Here is a 23132-nt window from a genome sequence, read left to right as displayed (position 1 = left end):
TATGATCCCAGATGACCATTTCTATGCATTTGACATATTACCTCGTGTTGTTCTTGCTTACTGTAAATCGCTGTGGATTAAGAGCATATCTGCTATTTTGCCTGAATTGTAAAATGAAGAAACAATGTAGGCCTACATATACTGTACAAACATAGAAATTACCTTTAAACGACTTTTGGCAAGGTATTAAACATATGTCTTCTCCCGCCAATACAGTGGAAGAGAAAGAACTGCAGCCCCTTTATACACTTCATAGTATAGGAAAATTGGCCTCAGATCCTGTGCAGCAGGGGCGTGGCCCAGTGCGTTGCGTTTCAAATGAAATGCGAATCAAAAGACAGGGGCGGGTTCCACATGGAGTGGGCGCTACATCTAAATAAGACGGAAGGGAAACAATTGCTCCTTGAGCGGTGGTGGCATACTACAATTCAATTTGGAATTGGATTCCCTTTTTTTTTTTTTTCATGGTATGCACAGTGCTTCAGACCGGAAAGGGGAGTGTCCGCTCAGATTCTGAGCGCAACGTACTTCCCTCACAGAGATACGTTCCTTTTTTCCCAGAAGTTCCTTTTTTCTCGCCCGCCTAGTGGCGAAAAATAAAACTTCTGGGAACTCAGATTATACACTTCATAACAGCGGCATTGGTTTCTTTCTGACAAAAAATGATTGCATTGCAATGATTGCAGAATGCTGCGTGCAGCTCTCAACATCAGTAAGAGCACACATGTTACCAACACAAATCTGTATGAGGGAATGCCAAGGGTGAGCCAGAAAATAGCAGCCAGGAGAATGAGACTTCTTGCGTCTTCCTGCCACTTTCCTTTATTTTATTTTCTACGTATTTCCCATTTTTGTATTATTTTATACTGTGCTAAATAAATAAATCAAATGTTGTCCTGTGACGGTAGTTTGTTGGGTCTTTCGGTGTAGTTGTTACTATAGTAGCAGATGCTGTTATCTTTTAAACACCAAATTGTTTTTGTTTTGTCTTCTTTGCAATCTACTTATGTGACCAAATTCACTCTGTTTGTTTACTATAGGGTTCAATGCAATTTACTCTGATATTGCTTTTGTGAGTTGTTCTGGATGAGATTGTCTGATAATTAATGTGTACTAATGATACATAGTACAGTAAGTCGTAACTTTGGTAGTAGAGTTCAGGAACACATAGAAGCTCACATATAGAAAACTCCTCTGGACGGAACAATATTGTTGTATTTGTAGCCCAGCAGTACGATTTAAAATTAAACATTATGAATATTATGATTGACGGTTTGTCCATTTTAAGCAAATCGTATTTCTATCTTGAAGTGACACAGATCTGATTCAGGCTAGATTTGGCTGCCAGTGTAAATCAGGCCTTACAGTAAGCATTAAGAAAGGAAAACAGGAGGTAATTCATCAAATGCATTAAGACATAGTAATCTAGGGTCATAGGTACACCGAGAACATATAATCAGTCTAAACAGTAGATACATCTATGCATACAGTATGTAAAGAGGTCACTCAATGCAGACAGTGCAGAAATACACACAATGATTAATAATCTTTAAGGTGGCTGTGTTCCATTTGATATCCTAATCCTAACAGCAGCTCATGCTGTGCAAATCTCCATCAGTTGTGTCATGAGATGATTTGTGTACTCTGCCCGGTGATTGGTACAGCTGCTTCAATGTCTTAATTCATGTTGGTTTCTGGTTCACGTTATGTTATATAGACATACAGTATATAGACACCATAACATATGTACTGTATCTGGTTTCCTTGTTTCTTTTAAACACTACATTGTTTTAAATATAAAGACACTTCCAAGTAAGCAGAAGCATATTAGGCTATTATTAGGCTATTTCAGAAAACTGACTCGACGTCAGGACCAAATGGGTTACCGGTAAGTACATTTACTCAGTTACTGTCCACCATGTAGTAGTACACGCGTTCCAGCCTTATTTGCTGCGTTCCGCGGATCTGAAGATGTCACTGCGCTGATTTTCAGATCGGCAGAACGCAGCGAAAAAGGCTGGAACCCAGGCTATGAATGTATAGGCCCATGGTGTGCCCCCACTTTTTTTTTACTTGAGAGCTACTTCCAAAACGACCAGCTCAACAAGATCCACACAAATAATGCTGAAAATAGTTTAAATATGTACCAGAGGGGGCTTTGGAATAGCGGCAATGGCGTTACATACAGTACAAATGCACTTGGAATGGGTAATAGAGGGGGGCAATGGAATGGGTAGGGTTTTTTTTTAATGTTTTTTTTGTGGTTAAGTAGGGTTTTATTGTGTTTAATTTGTAATGCTATACCGATGTCCCTCTGTTTGTGCACAGCAACACTCTTGAAAACAAAGTATTGTATTGTGGGTTGGAGCCGACAGGGGGTCCCCAGCTAAATGATAGTCATATAGGAACGGGTCCAGTTGGTTCCATTTGTACACTCTATCAGAGTTGAATTAACTTTGATTTTACGATATAAATTGGGGTTCCCCGAGATAGAAATGGGGGACCGTAGCCTAATTCAGGTCAAACTGGGGGTCCTTGAAATGAAAATGGTTGAAAATCACTGCCAGAACCTTCTCTTATGGGGGCCCTTGGCATATATTTTCAAATGGGGGCCTAAAGTGTCAATTTGGGGGTCCTTGCCATGAAAACGTTTGGGAACCACTGCTTTAAGTCACATTAATTTGAGTGGCAGATGCCCCTTTTTAATATATTTAAATTAATTATTCTTTAGGGGCATGTCATGTGATCTACCTGCACAGCCTTTGTGATCATCGCAATCTACCTTTTTGTAGCCTGTTTTGTAATAATAATTAAAAAAAATGTATCACTAACGTTTTCAAATACTTGTAGTGGAGTAAACATAACACATTTGCCTCTCAGTTGTAGTGTAGTAGCAGTATAAACTATTGAAGAATGAAAATACTCAAGCTAAAGTAAAAAAGTAGCTCAAAGTAACTTTGTTACTTTCTACCACTTTCAGAAAAGTGGGCGGGAAACTGCCCCCCCTCTGGCTGTAGCTGGCTAGGCCTCTGATTGGCCAGTATACTGTATAAAAGAACGAGTAGACAGCAGAGAGGTCAGTGAGCTGCGACGAGGTCCTTGGTGATTAAACTTCATAACCTGTCTACTTCCTCTGTGTCTCCACACCTACATCTGAAGCAGGTAAGACTCTGAGACCACTTACATTGAGACCAGAACGTGTGACCCTGTTCACACAGGACTGTCTCAGTGTTAATTTATGACACTTTAGAATTATAGCAATTTTTTTCTTGAAATCCTGCCTAGTCTACCATTGCTCTCACAGTAACAGTAGGCAGATGGTTGCATACGATCAGACACCGTGTTACATTGAGCAGATGCTCTTTTACAGAGCAACTTGAAGAGAGTGCATCATCAATGAGAGTAGGCCTAGCCGCCTGTAGCAGATCTACAAGCTCACAAAGTGTCGCGATGCGTACAATCTACAGTCTACTCTAAACTTTCATTCCTGGCCACCGGCATTGCCTAAAGTATAGGTCTCGTATTTGGGCGTTACAATAATCATTGTAACAGCGGTCGAACATGCGCTGCATGCTCCCGTGCTTGCGTTTAGGGTTAGGTTAGGGTTAGAGGTAAGTTGTCGGTCTAATGACAGTCGGACCAATAGTATGTATAAACTAAAGCCTGTACCCCATTATTATCCTCATGTCCCTCTGTGTTGTTTGTGTTTTCTCCACTAGCAGTGACCGTCATGGCATCGATGAAGGAGCCAGTATGTCTGATAGAGAGTGACAGTGAAGGGAGTCTCCGTATGGTTCCCAGTAGCCTGGAGATTTTACAGCAGATCGAGCAGAAAGTGGTCGTGGTGTCAGTAGTGGGCATGTTCCGATCCGGGAAGTCCTACCTCATGAACAGGCTGGCTGCAGGGGCAAACAAAGGTGAGCTTTTTCATTATAAGACGCGTGTTTAAACTCATGATACAGTATGTGTTCCAAAGTCCCCAAATAACATCCTAGTTCAGATCAATCTAATTTGGCATTTGCCTTTAAGACTCAGAATAAAAAGAGATTCTAGTTGAAATATATTGAATGTACTTGTGGGCTCGAGTATAGCGAGTTACCGTAATTATTCCCGGGGCCGTTTGCCCTCTGGGCTGTGACGTCATGTGGGTCAGAGCCATAGAGTAAAAGGCTCATTCATAGTCTGGCTTTTCGGCGGTGAGGTGACCACCGGAGCTGAAATAACGTTGAGCGGTGGTGAGTAAAAACAGAAAGAAGGGCTGGGGCGGTGGCGGTGGTTTGCTCTTCACTGCGGCTCGTGATGTCATGTTGTAGTTCGGTGGTCACCCCACCACCGAAAATCCATACTATGAATAACGCTTAAGACAGATTTACGACATTGAGGCATCAGAAAACTGAGGGCTCGAGTGCTGTTCATGCAGCCCTGGAGAGTGACAGTGTCTGCAATGTTTATGTTGTACTATTACTAAAAACATTCTAAAATAAAGGGATTTAAGATATCGCAACTCTGTCTTACTCTATGGCTCTGATATGGGTCAACCAATAGGAAGGCAGAGGGGGGGGGGTGCTGTGATGTCATGTGGGTCAACACGCCATCATCGAGTAGAGAGCTACTCGAGCCCACACTGTTTCTTCAGGAAAAATTTTTTCTAGTTTTGGTTCGTTATTGTCCCATATTATTCCATCCTCAAGGATTCCCTCTGGGATCCACCTACCAATCCAAGACAAAGGGCATCTGGATGTGGTGTGTACCTCACCCCAGAAAGACTGACCACACTCTGGTGCTGCTGGTTACAGAGGGACTGGGAGTGTTTCACTGGGTGAGACGCCATTTTGTTTCAATCATTCATGTTCAAATCATGTTGCATTTTATCATTATAAATAATCAAGTTTTACAGGAAGGGATTGGGGATGTAACGTCAGAGGTTTGGGGGGTTTGTGGAGTTGGGCGTTCACTCCCACCACACTGTAAATTATTCTAATACTCATTAATCTCATAAAAAATGACGTCCAAACAATTTATTGGGCTTTCAGGGAAATATGAAGAATGACAACTGGATCTTTGACATGGCAGTTCTGCTCAGCAGCACCCTGGTCTACAACAGCATGGGTGTCATTGATAACAAATCCATGGAGAACCTTCAGTATCCTTCACATTATTCACTCATTATTCCCTCTTTATTATTATATGTGTTCACTCACATTATGTCTGGGACTATTGAGTCCTATATTTGGCATGTTATCAATTAGAATAGTCTTTTCCAGTCCAATTACATTTGGACAAAGCTCAAGTATATTGTTTGGGAAAGCTCTGGCAAATGCTAAACAAGGTTTACAGTATGTCTTTCCAATCTCCATAAATGCAGATAAACCTTTTGAACTAAATTAACCATCCTCCTGCTTAGAGCTTTGGTATTGTGAATGTAATGAGAGGGTGTGAGTGCACAGCAATAAGATGCTTTCTAGCTCCAAAGGGAGTTTCAGGGACAGTTTTCCTCTTAACAAACATGTATTCAGTATTTATTACTAAATAAATGTATCATGTAGGCATTTATGTCTTTTCAGTTGCTCACATCGAAGTATAAATCCCTGCTCAGTCTGTAAAATGCTTTTCAAACCCAGTGTTGTCACTGTTGTGTGAGGTTCTTTTGTAAACCTTAACACCACCCCTTACAGATATGTGACAGAACTGACAAAGAACATCAGAGTTAAGTCCAATGAGGATGAGAATGATGATAGTACATTAGTAGGTTTCCTTCCCTCCTTTGTGTGGGCTGTGCGAGATTTTGCACTCGAGCTGGAGATTGATGGGCGATCTATAACAGAAGACGAGTACCTGGAACACAGCCTCAGGGAGATACAAGGTTTTCACGAATTATTTGAATACACCGTAATTGAAATTTCCAAAAATGTAATCTAGGCATCAGACGTTATTTACACTAAAAGGTATTGTTTTCTGTATTTGTTTCATTTTGTCAAAGGTCAAGAGAATCAGCAGTATAACGAACCCCGTGCCTGCCTTCGGAAATTCTTCTTGTCTCGCCATTGTTTTGTGTTTGGGAGACCAGCCAACGCCAAGATAATGAAACAAATGAAGAATATGAATGAAGCTGACCTGGATGAAGACTTTGTTGAACAGGGCGACAAGTTCACTGAACACATCTATACCAAGTCTGACACCAAGACTCTCAGTGACGGCATAAAGGTCACCGGCAGAAGTAAGTGGGATTAAAATATTGAATGCACACTGCAGCCACTGAGTGTCTGGCATTTCTGTCAGTCAACAGTATTTGCATTCTGACAATTAAATCAAGTGTTTATTGTGAAGATATTTGTATATTATATAAATATTTTTAAAACTTGTATAAACTTCTATAACACATAATATTCGGTATACAGACGTACCACTCTGCCGCTATTGGAACCTATTTTGATTGTTGTAGGTTGATAATGGAATTAGCATCTGACTTTTGTCTGGCATATACAGTACATCATTGCAAAAATCTCTATCATGACTATAGTTGAACACACTTGCTGAATGGGTCTATCTTCCACAGTGCTTGGTCTGCTGGCAGAGACATACGTGGAAGCCATCCGTTGTGGAGAGGTTCCCTGTCTGGAAAATGCTGTGAAGGCACTGGCTGAGATTGAGAATGGCAAAGCTGTTGAGCAGGCCCGGGTTCTCTATGGACAGAGAATGCAGTCGGTATGCCTCCCCACCAACACCTTGGAGGAGCTGTTTGTAATCCATTCGTCCAGTCAAAAAGAAGCCCTGGCACTCTTCACAAAACGTTCTTTCAAAGACGACAACCATCGATACCTGAAGCAGCTTGGGGTATGTGTTGGGAATCATATCATCCATTATTTTCATATTGTGTTTCTGTGCACTTTATGCAACACTTTTAAAAATTGAGTCCCATGTCTAATACGCGGGACTAAACTGTTGTTTAACTGCAATCCCTTGTATAGTGGTTTCTCGGTATTCATCGTCCCTGTCTCTTCTCTTTCCACTGTGGGAGCCCCTCCCACTTGTATTTGTAAAGGCCCATAGGCCTATATGTTTGTTTCGTGTATGTTTATTTGGTGTAAATACTTTGTCCTACACAAACATTAAATTCCCATTGACAATTAAGGAATGGACAATTTTACGTCATAGTGTCTATTTTACGTCATGAAGATGATAAGAGCGCCCCTCACTTCACACGGGTGTGATTTAAAAAAAGAAATCTCCGTTTGGTTGTTGACTGTTCCCTATCCGACGTACATAAGACCTTAGGACTGTGTAATACACTTTGGAGCACACGCTGCACACTACAAATTAACCCATTTGTGAATATATGCATGTTCATTGTTACCACTGTGTTTTTTTAGAGTGTACTTCAGGAGGAATATGATCAGATCTGTGAGAAGAACGTCAGGGAGTCCAGGAAGGCATGTGAAAAAATCATCCAACAAGTCTTTAAATCCCTGGAGGACAACGTGGGAGCTGGTCTGTACTCGGTCCCTGGAGGATTCGAGACGTTCAGCCAGGACCTCAAGGAGATGACTGATGCATACAGACGTAAAGATGGCAGAGGAGTCAAGGTGAGTCAGATTCCTGACAACTTCTTGTCTGAGTCAGAGAATGTTAAATTAATGTAACCATACTGGTGATGAGGTGTAGGCTAATTGTGTGTGTGTGTGTGTGTGTGTGTGTGTGTGTGTGTGTGTGTGTGTGTGTGTGTGTGTGTGTGCGTGCGTGCGTGCGTGCGTGCGTGCGTGCGTGCGTGTGTGTGTGTGTCTCCAGGCTGAGGAGGTGCTGAAGACATACCTGGATGAGAAGGAGGTCGGACTCGCCGGCAAGGCCATACTGGCAGCAGATAAAAGCCTCACTTCAGGACAGAAGAGAGAAAAAGGTAAAGTCAGTCAGTAAATCAATCAAGCTTATACTTTCAATGATTTGAAATCGATACAGTAACTATTTAAAATACTTGACATTTTTTTAATTAAGTAAATTGCTAAATACCACATACAAAATGTATTTCCATTGCCAAACGATACAATACTTGAAGTAGTTGCTGTTTTAATTTTGATATACAGTACTTCGAAAATCGATGCAGTTACTATATCGTTACACCCCCTAGTGGTTATGGTTATGGTTGAGGAAACTCAGGGCTGATGGGACATAGAGGTACAATCCCGACTTTGTAGGGTGTGAAAGTGTTTTTCTGTCATTGGTTTCCTACAGAGATGAAAACAAACTTGGAGAAGGCAGAGAGAGAGAGAGAGGCCATGAAGAGGGAACTGGAGAATACGTTGGTTCAGCTGAAGATAGCCCAAGAAGCAAGCTGGGAAAAGCATGCTGACAAGATGGAAAAAGAGAGGAAAGCAAGCATGGATGAGCTGCATAAAGTAAGTGATGATATGAAATGTTCTTTTAGATCTTTTGCTGGTTTCATTTTTTTTAAACCTAAAGAAGATACGTAGCCTAAGGATCGGAAGGTCATTCAAAAAGCGTGTGTGTGTGCGTGTGTGCATGCGCATGTGTGTGCATGATAAGGCTGTCCCCAAACATTCAAGGTTCGAATGTTTGCTCGTTAGGGTTGCCACTCGAATCTTAATTAATGGGCTTGAACCATTCGTTTTTATTTGATTTTATTTATTTAAAAATATATATTAAAAATCTTGGCGATAATTCGATATGCATATTGCATAATAAAAGCACTATGTTCATGTTGTGTTTACAATAATTTGAAAGTCAGACTCCTGCATGACAGCAGGAGACAGACAAACACATACACGAATAACGCACGTACACAGTCAATGATGATGATTGATGACGAGTCGTGAGGAGGGGTATAAATGCGGAAATTAACTTGAATTTGAACTTTGAAGAAGCTAGCAAGAAGTAGCAAGCATGTCGGCATCATGTGGGAAGAAATCTCCAGTATGGAAGTACTACTTATTGACGGATGATAGAACAAAGGCTGTGTGTCAAATATGTTACAAGGACATGGCATTCTGCGGTGGCACGACAAATCTGGCTTCTCATTTAACAAATGTAAGTATAGCCTATATGTGGCTGGCCTATACTGGTATTGCCTTGTGTTCAATGTCTTTTCTGTTTTTATCTCACCCTGTGCAGCGTATGATCAATTTCAATAGAACTTTTACTTGAGTCAGGGGATGAAGAAGAGCAGAGGGAGGAAGGCGACGGAGAGGCCAAACAAGAGATGAACCGTTACGTTACTTTCAGGAAAAGTCCAACGCGAAGTCCGGGCCGCTAGCGTGGTGGAAGGAAAACTGTAACCGCTTCCCAATACTCGCAAAAGCAGCAAAACGTTGTCTTTGTATCCCCGCCACTTCCACGCCATCGGAACGCATATTTTCCACCGCGGGATATATCGTAAACAAGAGAAGGAGCAGTCTTCTCCCCGAGAATGTGAATATACTAGTCTGCTTAGCACACAATATGAAGATTGTGTAGGGCAGCCCTACAGAATCTTCATATTGTGTACTAAGCCTGCCTAATTGCGTATTGCATACAGCCCTACAAGAGCTATTTCGTTCCCTCTCTTTAAAATGTTACTTGTTATTTTAAAAGTCGTTTTTTTTATCAATGTTTCAAGCTGAAGCAGCTATTTGTTTGATTCGTTTGTTTATTCATTGATTTGTTTGGTTTGGTATTGGTTTTTATTTTACATTTTGCAACGAAAAAAAGTAACATATGCCTTGGGCCTATTCATTTAACTGCTGTTGTTTCATGCAGGCTATATCTGTATTCATTGCTGCTTGTATTTCTTATAAGAAACGACTTGTGCAATAAATCCCACTGTTGGAAATATCTTGTCTTATTAAATACCCTTTTGGATTTATATAGGCTTTTATAAGATAAATAATTAATAATTGTGTTAAAAATTATGCTAGTGGGTCGCACACACCAAGACTGTTCAAATTGTTTATTTCATATTTGAACAGGGACAAACGTTTCGGCTATCGGTGTGACAGACGTACTTCAAGTGACGACACAATTCAATTCAAAGGGCTTTATTGGCATGAGAAAACATGATAGCCGAAACGTTTGTCCCTGTTCAAATATGGAATAAACAATTTGAACTGAAGTCTTGGTGTGTGCGACCCACTACCGTTATTTTTATATGTTTTGAACGGGGAGCGCACCTATAGTGAGAGCGCGGTGCACATGAAGAGTAATTAATAATTGTGCTTAAATCCTTCCCGGGGACGCACCTATAGTGAGAGTGCGGTGCACATGAAGAGTAATTAATAATTGTGCTTAGCCCAGGCGGTGGCGTAACCGTCTGGGCACCTGACTGGTAATCCAGTCGCAGTGTGCCGCGGGTTCGACTCCCGAGCCCGACACGGCCTTTACTGCATGTCTTCCCCCATCTCTCTCCCGTTTCCTGTCAGCCTACTGTCTGTCCCTTCAAAAAAAACATTAAAAGGCGTAAGCCACAAAAAAAAAATCCTTCCCGAGGACGTGTGGACTTGTTCGCGTTCCTGCCGAAGTTCGAGTCCTAAAAACAGGGCCTTAGTGCATGAGCGTGTGAATACATCACCAAGAATTGATATTGAATGTATATCGTGTGCCAAGTGTAGAAGGAGTTTTTATATGGAGTTGTGTAATAGTGCCTGTGTTATTTCAGCGTCTCGACGAAGAGAAGGAACGAGCTGATAAAATGGCGGCAGACCTGGAAGCTCAGAAGAAAAACGTTCATGGGTTCTTTGACATCCGCGCGTCGTTGGTCCCCATCATAGGACCCACATGGATTCCGCATGGAGTTTATATAGCTGCTCATTCAAATAACTTGCAATGCTACACTGTACAGGGCAAGTATTGTAACTGAAAGATGAGAAAGAACTAAATCAAGCATAACCCTAATCCTAACGCTGCAGTAAAAATGCAGCGTTAGGATTAGATTACTTACTTATAGGCTATAATAATAATAATAAATACGATTTATATAGCGCTTTTCTGGGCACCCAAAGTCGCTTTACAGAAAGAAGTACAGACATATTTATTAGAAAACTATTTAAAAGGTTTAAAAGGTTAAAAACTAGAAATCAAAATCAAAAGAGGGACAAACAAGAAGGGGGGGTGTGTGTGTGCGTGCGTGTGTGTGTGGGGGTTATGTAGGGAAAGCCAGTTTGAAAAGGTGGGTTTTGAGTGTGCTTTTGAACATTTCGAAGGTGGGGGCAGCTCTGATGTGAGTTGGGAGTGAGTTCCAAAGAGAAGGGGCAGCCACTGCGAAGGCCCTGTCTCCCCATGTCCGTTTGTTGGATTTGTGGGGTTCCAGTTTGTTGGCAGTGCTTGACCTGAGGGAGCGGGAGGGGACATGGCGGTTGATGAGTTCAGAGAGGTAGAGGGGGGCCTGGTTGTTGAGGGTTTTGTAGGTGATGGTGAGTATTTTGAATTCAACTATATACAAATATACAGTGTATACGTTTATACGTTTATAGAATAGAATCATAGAATGCACATGGCAATTAAGACCAAACAAAATCTAATAAATAATTGATAGGGAAGCTACGGTTACATGGAAGGCTGATCCCGGAAGCTACAGCCACTATTATCCAGGTCTATATTAGCATCACAGTCTGGTTTTCCTAGTAAAAACTATCCATATCCAATAAAGCTATTTGTTATTGACTTCTCAGTGGCCAATAACACCAAAGTCATCGGACGGAGATATGTTTCTGGATAATAAATAATAATAATAATAAACTTTATTTGTATAGCACCTTTCATACATAAATGTAGCTCAAAGTGCTTCACAGGGCAAAAATAGAATACAATAAAACATAGTTAAAATGATAAAACAATGGCAGAGAACAAAATTGAATATAAGAACATAAAATAAATAAAAACAAATAAAAACACAACATGCAGCAAATCATTCAGGGCAGGGTAGGAACGTGCATATTAAAACTCAATTAAAAGCAATGTTGTAGAAGTGGGTCTTGAGCTGAGCTTTAAAAATGTCTACAGAGGCTGCCTGACGAAGGTGCAGTGGGAGCTTGTTCCATGCCGACGGCCCGTAGAAGCAAAAAGCTGCTTCCCCGTATTTTTTAGTTGCCATTTTTTTTGGCAACGCGAGCAGGCCAGCAGTGGAAGACCTTAGGGGGCGGTTTGGGACATATTTAGGCAGGCAGTCATGTAGGTAGGAAGGTGCGAGACCATTGAGAGCTTTATAGACAAGTAAAATAATTTTAAAATCAATCCTAAAAACAACCGGAAGCCAGTGCAGTGATGCCAAAACTGGAGTAATATGTTCTCTCATCTTAGTTCTAGTTAAAACTCTGGCTGCTGCATTTTGGACGAGTTGTAATCTGTCAGTTGTTTTCTTAGGCAGTCCTGAATAAAGTGCATTGCAGTAGTCAAGCCGAGAGAAAACAAAGGCGTGGATTAGCGTTTTTGCATTGTCCAAGGAAAAATAGGCTCTGATTCGTGCAATATTTCTAAGGTGAAAAAAGGCAATTTTGGTAACATGATTAATGTGAGAATTAAAATTCAATTCAGAATCAATAATAACCCCCAGGTTATTTACTGTACTGTTACTTTCTACAGTCAGGTTACCAAGTCTGCTTATTATTGATTGTTTCTGCTCACTAGAACTTCTGTCTTATCCTCATTTAGCTTGAGAAAGTTCTCACTCATCCAACATTTGATGCTAGACAGACAGGTCAACAGCGGATCTAAAGCACAGGGATCATCCGGAGCAACAGAAAGATATAGTTGGGTATCATCAGCATAGAAATGAAAATTGACTCCGTGATTGGTAATGAGTTCGCCCAATGGCAGTGATGTACAAGGAGAAAAGCAGAGGGCCAAGAATCGAGCCCTGTGGAATACCAGAACTGATGTCGTGATTGTCTGAGTCAAACTCGGCTAGATTGACAAAGTAACTTCTGTTTGATAGGTAGGAGGAAAACCAGGACAGGGCTGTACCAGACAGGCCTATCCAGTGCTCCAGACGCTGTATTAAAATTGAATGATCAATCGTGTCAAATGCAGCCGTTAGATCTAGAAGTAAGAGAACAGATACATGTTTCTTGTCGGCAGACACCCTAAGATCATTCATTACTTTTACAAGTGCTGTTTCTGTGCTGTGACCTTTCCTAAAGCCAGATTGGAATTTGTTGTCTTATTGACTTATTTGGTTAACTATGAAATCAACAGTAGGGAAAATGAGTAGGCTACAATCATTGCAACCAATATTAATACAGGTTCCATGTTGTGATCGGTTGGGGCTTGTCTTTAAAGTTTTACAACACACTGGCACAGTGTTTGAAAAATAAACCGATCATCCCGGCCTTTTCACTCATATGGATATGAAGCATCGACTGAAGGTGGAAATGTACAAATATACCCAAAGAGTAACACAATAAGCGCTAGAAACGAGTCAAACAACCCAGAGACTACATTTCCGGGTAGGCGGGTGGCTGCAGCTGCCGGTTGCACAACATAAACTGACATGTTCATTTTTGTAATGTTTCTTGGTTAGTACGAGTCGAGTCACCGCCAGCTGAGCTTACGTCAACGAGGAATCTCAGGAACACAATGTGTTGACAGCTGGGTGTGACGTATATTAGCAGCGACATTGCTTTCATATGTATAGTTTCAAGGCTATTGCGGTTTATTTTTCAAACACAGTTCTTATGAACCGACCTAAAATGGGGATTTCAATGCAAATAAAACAATACTGAAAGTGACGTCAGACTTCGGTGCTCTATAGTACAGTAATATAATACATCATGTGTATTATCAGCAGTAAACATGATTATTATTGCAAAGTCATCAGCTCGGTTTTAAGGCAAGGAACGAGGAAACAAGGCGTCCCTGTGTCACAGAGAACAGAGAGCTGCTATACTTCATCACCATCATGTATAACCATGTTCTCCATGAAGACATCTTCATTTACCATCCTGGTCTGGAACAAAACAACAGCATACAACGTTAAAAACTTAAACCCAGAAACGTCATTCAATAAGATATTGTAGTCTGACATGGATATAACTTCTATATGAGGTCACAGCATAAAAGGCAGAACTAGATGTAGGCAGCAGCATTATAGCTGTATAGTAGGTAAGTAAGTACAGAAAGAAAGAAAGAAAGAAAGAAAGAAAGAAAGAAAGAAAGAAAATGTTACCAAGGGATGTTCCACGTTTGACCTGAGAATAAATGGTGTCTTCAGTTTTCTCTGGAGCTGCCGATTCAGTGAATAGAAATAATTAAGTTACACGGAAAAATGTCAACGGACATTATGAGTACTGTATTTGAATATAGAAATCTGTCTGCCTGTTTGTTCAAGGCTAGTGGCACACTATACCTCATTACATTACAATGCAACAGATGCATTATTGAGGTGAAACCCCTATCATATTGTGATTTGTGAAGTACATTTCTCCTACCTTTGTTCTGCTGGTCTTTGTTTTGGTAGTTAACCTGGACATAGGTCACATCTGGCTCTACAACACAACACACAAGTCAGAGCCTTAGAACAGTGTTGTACAGTGCTGAAAAGTAACTAAAGTGGTATATTACTTAAAGTAATATTATTACCTACTAACTAGTAAAATAACTCATTACTTTCATAGCTGACAGAGACAACAATGTCACGATCTGACAAATATTGTTTTAACTGGGGAACAGTTAAATTACTAAAGCTATCCTGAACGTCTGAACTATCCATCTTTCAATACGGTGAAAGCAGTGTGAAAGAGGAGGTGCGCCGCGCGCGCTGGTGCCTTTTTCACCCAGGCTGCTTTGCGCATTCCCAAAATCCAACGTACCCGTAGTAGTCAGGTGTATGTTTTTTTCTCCAAAATGTTTTAACTTTCATAATGTGAACAATAATTTGTCTAGACATACAATATAATTTTAAACACATTACCATTCAAAAACAGATGTTAGTGTCTTAGGGAATTTCACTAATGTAATATAGAACTTAGCATCCAATAGCAGTTTGATAATAATTCAGTGTTCCATTTGAGAAGACAAGCATATTAGACAGGGTGATACATAATATGCATAATATCCAGCCCCCACATCTTCACTGGGTTTCACACATTTGTTTCACACGTGGAAAAGGTCACTTCATATAGGAATGTAAAGCTATAGAATAATTAATTGACCAATTAGACACTACTTTTCGGACAAAACAATGACTTTAATGACAATGGAACACCATCCTTATAATATGCACTACTTTGACAGAATTACATGTGAATAGTACAGCTTACATCCACCCAACAAGTAAATACATAGGCTCTTTCAATCTGTTTGTTTGCAATACACCAGGGCTCAGGTTCACAACACATGTGCTATATATATATATATATATATATATATATGCGCCAGGGTTTTAACTTTGTTTCTTTACAAATACATGCATGTTGGCAAAGCTAAAATGGTTGTATTTTGTTGTTGCAGTGACGGCCGATGTCCTTCTCCTTTATTTTCTGTTGTCTTCTGAGATAGATGCTTAGATTAACCACCTAAAACAACATAGAATTACAGAACTGAAATTAAACTGTGTACATTAAAGTAACATTGATTTCAGTAGCCGCCCTACAGCTAGTATGTCTTTAGATAGCCCTAGAATGTCTTGTTGTTTCATACAGTATACAGTATTTCACATACATGATACATGAACATTTACGAAGTATAATTAAATGATCACAGGCCTTCTTAGCCCTAGAATGGCTCTTGTTGTTTCATACAGTATACAGTATTTCACATACATGATACATGAAAATTTACGAAGTATAATTAAATGATCACAGGCATTCTAGGTCTATATTGCCTGTCAATCGAACATGTTGGATTACATTATTATATGCTTATATACTACATGAATTTCTTAAATGTTGACCATAGCAAAAATGACAACAATAGGAATAATACGATGCATGCAAAATAAATACAAATAAAAACTAAGGGACATAACAGATTTCATTATTATTAGCACCCAGACAGATCTAAGGCAGTAGCCTTAATATAACGGCATGATTTCTAGCGACCATTCTACAGATATATGAATTTCCACTAACTTGGCTTTATATCGCCGATTATTGTTGCACGTGTAAACAGCACATCGGTGTGGTCCACCTATTTTTATGTTTATCAAAAAATAGTTTAATATTAGAAAATCACGGAGACGGTCAAAATCGCAATAGTAAACAAAGCGGGCTAGACACTTCCTGGTCCCTTTTCGACCCAGAATGCTCCGTGCCTACCCACAATCCACCGCGTTCTTTGCAAGATGGCGGTATCCACGAAACGGCCTATAGGCGACCATGCTGGCTTCACCATGTATTCTAAGCCTTGGCCGTTTATGATGCGCACTCCATGCTGCGCATGCGGCGCATCCATAGACGACCATGCTGCTTCACCATGTATTCCATGCCCTGGCCGTTCATGCCTCGCGTCCCGTGCTTCGCATGCGACGCGTCCATGGGCGACCACGCTGGCTCCACCATGTATTTAAGCCTTGGCCGTTTATGATGCGCTTCCATGCTGCGCATGCGGCGCATCCATAGACGACCATGCTGCTTCACCATGTATTCCATGCCTGGCCGTTCATTCCTCGCGTCCCGTGCTTCGCATGCGACGCGTCCATGGGAGAACATGCTGGCTCCACCATGTATTTTAAGCCTTGGCCGTTTATGATGCGCTTCCATGCTGCGCATGCGGCGCATCTATAGACGACCATGCTGCTTCAAAATGTATTCCATGACATGGCCGTTTATGCTGCGCACTCCATGCTGCGCATGCGGCGCACCATAGACGACCATACCCCGCATGCATACTTCAAGCCTCTGCATTTGTGACCACAAGTACCATACTCCTTCATTCAATAAACCATCTTAAAGGGTTCCTATTTCTGATGCTTGGTCTTTCCTAGTGAAACATGCCTTAATATTTAGCGGAAAACCCACCAATAAGTCCCTATCCGACACAAATTAACTAATCTTTCTCAGCCGTCACTGGAGCGCGCATCTAGCTAATGCATGATGATCATGCACGCTGACAGACAGCAGACACTGTCCCGACTCCTAACACAAACACTGAGGGAACTTGTTGTTGTTTGATTAAACATAATGTGCCACGAAAAATAGCTTCCAATAGCTTAGTTTGTTATTATCGCTTCGAGGAGGTACATGTCCATAATATCGCCACGAACGGCCAACAAAAGACATCTCTCTTCCACAGTGAAAGAGAACTTTCCCAACACTGGCGCTTTGTGAACCGAGACGATATAAGTGGGTATGTCAGTAGGTTGGAACTTGTCAGTGGGTTGGAACTTGGGAGGACGCAAACACAGTGACACAAGCAACAGATATTTGATGCGATCAACCATCTTTGAACAAAAATACGTTTACATGAATTGCCAACGCAAACATGAAACGATCCAAACGTATACGGATGCATCGCGATCCAGAATCCAGCTGAGACTTGCGGGGCGTTATAATAACTTGTAACCTTGACATCACAACCTCGTGGATACTGTTTACATCGGTTTGTGTTGTGCAACACCCTCGGGGCGTCTGCGGGCATGACGGTTCCTTCTCCTTTTCAACATTTTGTGTTCAGGTATAATAGCGGCACCAAATGAACCGGCCGTCAATCTGGTGGAAATGCAGCCGGTTCGCGACCGGTTCGCAAAAAGCACCAAGGTTCGGAACGGCACTGGTTCTGAACCGAAGTTCTTTTGGTGGAAAAGGGGGCTCAGAGTGATGTCTTTGAAATGGAACGGCTTTGTCTCTCTCTCTCTCTCTCTAAGCAATAGCAATAGTCTCTCGCTCTCTCTCTCTCTCAACTACCGGTATTTAATTACATATTTCCATTTTGCACCAATATTATAGGCCTACTGCCATGTCTTAATACAGTGTTCCTTTTTACAAATAAAATATGCAAATTAAGAAGTGTTGATCACAAAGTTAGTGTTTTATAGGCTACTTTGATGGGAATGAGATTAAGAACACCTGCCTGCATGGGTGCTGTGCGAACAGTGAATAATTATAGAGTTTCTTACCTCGTGGCTCGTGCCATGGTTTGAAGCAAGAATAATTAAATATAATCCAAGGTTTGTTTGTCTGGAGAATGGAGATCCAACACTATGCCATAGTATTAAAGTAAGTAAAGAAGAGTCATTGTGCTGCAGAGTGAGAAGCTGCTCCGCTCTGATAATTGATCTGACCTATATTTGCGCAACTGACTGGCATAAGGTAGCCTATAAATTAAATATACTTTATTTGGCAGCACCTGCAATTCAGTAACCTATACACATTTCAAAAGGCTTTCATATGCTATTCATATTTTTTCTAATAAGGTTTGTCCTTATAGATAGAAATGTGATGATTTTTGGATATTAACAAATTAATTATTAAAGCACAGGGCCTCGCATTTCTCCCAGGCAGCTATGATTGCGAAGCACTGTCTTGCTGCTGTCATAAAGGGGAAAGCAAGTAGTGTAGTGTACACTTCCATTTGTATAGAAAATACGTGGTTTTATTTTTTGCACTACTAGGCTTACTACTAACATGGATGACACACAGCCATCTCGACTTAGCATACCAAGTGATCAATTCATTCGAGGCTACGCCCCAGCACTATAATGTTGCATATTTGCATCTCGTTAGTCATAGCCAATTCATACTGTTAGTAGTAGGCTAGCTATTCATTCAGTTATATAAATACTAAAATAACTTGCCAGGTTTACTTTTTAATATATTTAATTTTTTTACAAAACCAAAATCAAACAACAAATAAAATAAAGAAATGTGCAATACACAACAAATTAACAGCTTACGGTAAAACGTTGACAGCATCAAAGAAATTAACAATGTATCATAAATGACAAAGAAAATAGTCAACGCCAGTGCAAACAAATGAAGGTAAACAATAAAGACTTGAGCCTAAATAAAAACAAAAACAAATATTAAATGTGCAATAAAAAAAGAAAATACACAACTTCAGTGCAAACAAATATGAAATTAAATAAAAACTATATTTACATAAATGCAACTAAACAATATAGCCTATTTAGCAGTAGGTTTCAGGTTGAAATTGAGGAATGCCAGCTGGGCCACTTTGTCTGCACTGAGCCGACTCCTCCTAGCCGCTAACAGCTGCCCTGTCTTGCTAAAGACCCTCTCTGATGGCACTGATGTTGCCACAATGCAAAGTCTAGTCTTCATGACTTGACACAGCCTTGGATAGGAGTCCTTTTCGCTGTTGCCACCACTTGAGAGGGTCTGAGGTCCTGGGCAGCCGAGGCTCCGACCTATATGCACGGACCTCCATAATTGCATCGGCCGTTGGGTTCCTACTGGTCTGAAGTCCAGTGATGATAATGGCCTTGTGCAGGCCGGTGCAAAAATAAATAACAGCCTATGGCAAATAACGGCCGGGGTCCGACTCGATTTTGCATATTAACGGCCCGGGCTACTATTTGGTAATATACGGTAGCAGACTGTAGCGTGGTAAATGACGGAGGAGTCCTGTAGAGTAGACTGTACTGTTGCATGGTGATGTTTGTGCAGTCAGCTGCGGGGGTGGAGCTTAATTGGGCAGTACGCCAGGGTTAAAATGGTTAATCTGTCTCTCTCTCTGCAGCTCATCCAAAATGGCAAGGCATCTCTGCCCGGAACGCAACTGCAATTTCATGGGGAGTGAAATGCAAGTCGTGGATCACAGGAGGAGCGCGGCGCACCCACCGGTACGTATGATGTGACTTTACCTAAATAATGTAGGTTAAGTTTTTGTTTCCAGACTAGGAATAGCCATTTAGAAAACATATCCTTAATCGGTAACCGTTAGGAGGAGGGGGGGTCCATTTGTAGACATGGCTAACGCATTTCTGGGGGTCAGCAGAACCCTAGCCCCTCTCGGAACCCTACATAAAGCTTTTATGAAATTTGATGTCGCTTTAGGTAGGGTCCCTGGTCATGCTAAGATTTTCCAATGCGATTGTTGAAACGCGGATATACACAAACTCATCGTTTAGTCGATCGGCGCGGTATTACCACGCTTTTTCTTGTCTTCGTTTACGAATGTGCGAACTATAAGTACCTTACATACCTCTGATAAAATCTCCTGTGTCGCGGAAGCCGTTAAGTATTTTTAATCCATGTTTGATTAAAAATGCGCTTTGATTTCTTCTTGTTTATTTACCGTTTATTGTACCGCCTCCCGATGTGCGGTTGGCTTTGCGGGCTAGGTCCCTGCCTCTGATCTGCTCCGTCATAGCTGTAGCACCACTAGCTAGCCAGATAGGCGGTACAATGAGGTGTCAATAAACAAGGTAGGAAGAAGCGACATTTTTAATGAATCATGGATTAAAAATACTTAACGGCTTCCGCGACACAGGAGATGTGTCGGTATGGTATGTAAGGTACTTATAGTTCGCACATTCGTAAGTCAATACATGAATAAACATGGTAAAAGCGCGCAGAAGTCCGTCTCATGGCGTGTTTACATTGTATTTGTGTGTGCGTAACTGGCGACAGCCCAGCGTGGAGCAGGACCCAATGGGTAAAGTAAACAAAGTGTCAGAAACTTTACTACATTCGGGTTCTGCTTGCGGGGCTAAGCAGAACCCCTGAATTAGATGGTAAACCTGAAATTAGGGCAGGAAAATCTTCGCTGTGGAATTAAACATTTACATCTAAATTCCATATTTTTCCAGTCTCTATGTGTTATGACAGTTTCAAACTTCCTAGAATGTTGGGGGAACATGTAAACAATATCCATGGAGCGATCTTACCTCCTCCACTGGTAAGTTGAATTAATTTATGTAAACTGGGCCTCATGCGGCAATAATTTCCTAGGAATAGCCATTTAGAAAACATATCCTTAGGGCCGATTCATACTCTTATTTTAGAGCCGAATAAAAGTCGGTTCGGCGCTGTAGAGCCTACAATTAGACGTCATTTTAGGTTCGGGGGGGACGGGTACCGTCCTAAAGTCGGCTCTTCGGTGCTACTGAAAATGTCTGACGAGCCGAAATCATTTCGGCACTACAGCGCCGAAACAGTGGTAAAATAGGAGTATGAATCGTCCCTTAATCGGGAACCGTTGGGAGGTGGGGGGGTCCGTATTGGGACATGGCTAACGCATATCTGGGGGTCAGGAGAACCCCTGAATTAGACGGTAGACCTAATTAGAGCATGGAAAAGTATGGAATTTTGACAATCTCCAAAAAAATTAAATTTTTCATTCCACAGGGCAATCAACAACTCCCGTGCACATTATGTGCATGGCCCGGAGTTGCCCCCGGAGTTGCCGGGCAAACCACAGGGCTTGGGTTTCTTGGGTTGCATCTCCACTACAACCATCGAGCTCGAGTGGTAAGTTGAATTGATTTATGTCACTGGGCCAATAAGTTAGCTGGGTTATTTTCCCATGCAATACAGCCAAGTTAGTTATACAAGTTGACAGCGGTCAAACACACCGTCGGAGCTCCGTGGTACTGGTAGGTAGAACATAGTAAGCCTGTGACATGTTCAAAATATAGACATGAATACCAAAGTCGATCGGGATGTATATTGAGAATTCTACTCTTCAAAGTCGGCGCTCGTAGCCTCGTGAAGGCAGTGACGTCCCTTAAAAGCGACAGGTTCTCTGTCTGCCGTCTCCCCTCTGCTCCGTTAACATTATGGGTAAGCTGTGGGACTTGACGGCATGTGGTGAGATTAGATGGAGGAGGAGATGGATTCCGCTTCGGTTTTTGACGAGGGTAAGTAAAATAACTCGTGTTTAAGCTTAGATTTGACATGGTAGAAAATAATTACCGTGTGTAACAATAGACGTTATGTCTGGTGAAACTTTTAATGGTGTACAGTCTCGTTTTAGTGATGTTTATTGGAACGCGGCCCGTGATTATTTCAGCATGCAAATATTAACAAACGTGAATAATGTTTGACTTCCTTTTTGGAACCTAAATTTAAAACTTAGCAGTCTTTGACTAGTCTGAAGTCTGAACAAGTTTGTTTGGTTTGAATTAAGTCACCTTAAGTGTAATTGATTGATTGAAATATTTATTAACAGTTTGTAGAATTACAGTACATTTTAAGCACAAACTCAATACAGAGACTGTTAACTGTGAGTGGACAACCCAATTAAGCATTACACTTGTTTACAACAGGGTCCACATTGTTCAATTCATCAAAACATTTAGAGACATACAAATAGACACTTCTATGTAGTTAAAGAACAGAACAGGAATTCATCAGCAAAAAGGGAAAGGATACATATACAGTGAGGGGAAAAGGGGGGTGGGTGGTGGGGGGGATTCAGATTTTACAGAGGCCAGTTTCGAATTGCAGCCATCCGTAGGTGCCCTTTGAGAGCGGTAAGATGGACTGGGGTAAGTGGTGGTGGTTGTGTTTACGTTTGTGTTGGAGGGTTACCATTAAACAATGTTGACTCATTTCATTAAAACTAAGTTATTACTTAAAATTAAACTATTTTTTAAATGATTTTTTAAAATTGATTTAAGGCGTTCCAGCATCAGCTAATTTGAAGCATGACTAGATGGCTGTTTAAACTAACCAGATTTCTTTCTCAAAACGATTTGTTATATCTAGCCAGTAGCCACCCACTAACTCTAATGGCTTATTCACTGTGTAGCGGCTCCCGCAGCAGAAATATGACAACGCTCCAAACTGATGTCTTTAAGGGCTTTTTATTTTCCCCGTTTGAACACCGTGAAAACTGTAACAAAAAACATACATACATTCTCTTACACCGTGGAATTGCAATGTGAATGTCCTTGTTTGTCGGTCAATCATGACTTCCGGATTATTATTATTGTAAACAAACATGATGAAACGTACACAAACAATCAACGGAACTACGACAATATTTACAAACAAAGAACCAAACAAATGAGCATTTGCGCCTGTCGTAGACATGCTCAGAGCAAGTTCAGTCAGGGAACCTCAGTCAGCGCGCCGGCCGTTAATTGGGCCACCACAGCATCATCCACATGATTCACTCAGCCAATCACAGCTCACCCCATCTCTCATACCGGCTACTTGAACCAGAGGTTTGCATTCCTCTGCCTTCTTGTTTGCCCATTGCTGCTGTATCAGCGTGCTGCTGTCATACAACTTGCGCTCATTCTGCTT

At 41.2% G+C, this 23132-nt stretch overlaps 1 protein-coding gene across 1 annotated transcript; it reads left to right on the top strand.

The window, feature by feature from the left end:
• Positions 1 to 687: 687 nt before the first annotated feature.
• On the top strand, positions 688 to 21354 carry LOC308331559 (guanylate-binding protein 1-like; the record flags this gene model as incomplete). Its single annotated transcript, XM_080787044.1, has 13 exons — positions 688 to 712; positions 3160 to 3162; positions 3720 to 3917; positions 4692 to 4819; positions 5034 to 5143; positions 5676 to 5863; positions 6068 to 6217; positions 6557 to 6834; positions 7371 to 7583; positions 7786 to 7894; positions 8227 to 8390; positions 10643 to 10737; positions 21228 to 21354. The coding sequence occupies 13 exons, from the start codon at positions 688 to 690 to the stop codon at positions 21352 to 21354; spliced, it is 1788 nt and encodes a 595-aa protein (XP_080643170.1).
• Between the last annotated feature and the right edge of the window lie 1778 nt (positions 21355 to 23132).

Source organism: Protomyctophum bolini (genome assembly GCF_963924005.1).
Source record: "Protomyctophum bolini genome assembly, chromosome: 17".
Classification (NCBI taxonomy): domain Eukaryota; kingdom Metazoa; phylum Chordata; class Actinopteri; order Myctophiformes; family Myctophidae; genus Protomyctophum; species Protomyctophum bolini.
Note: the sequence above shows the minus strand (reverse complement) of the source record. Positions and strands in the feature narration are given on the sequence as shown.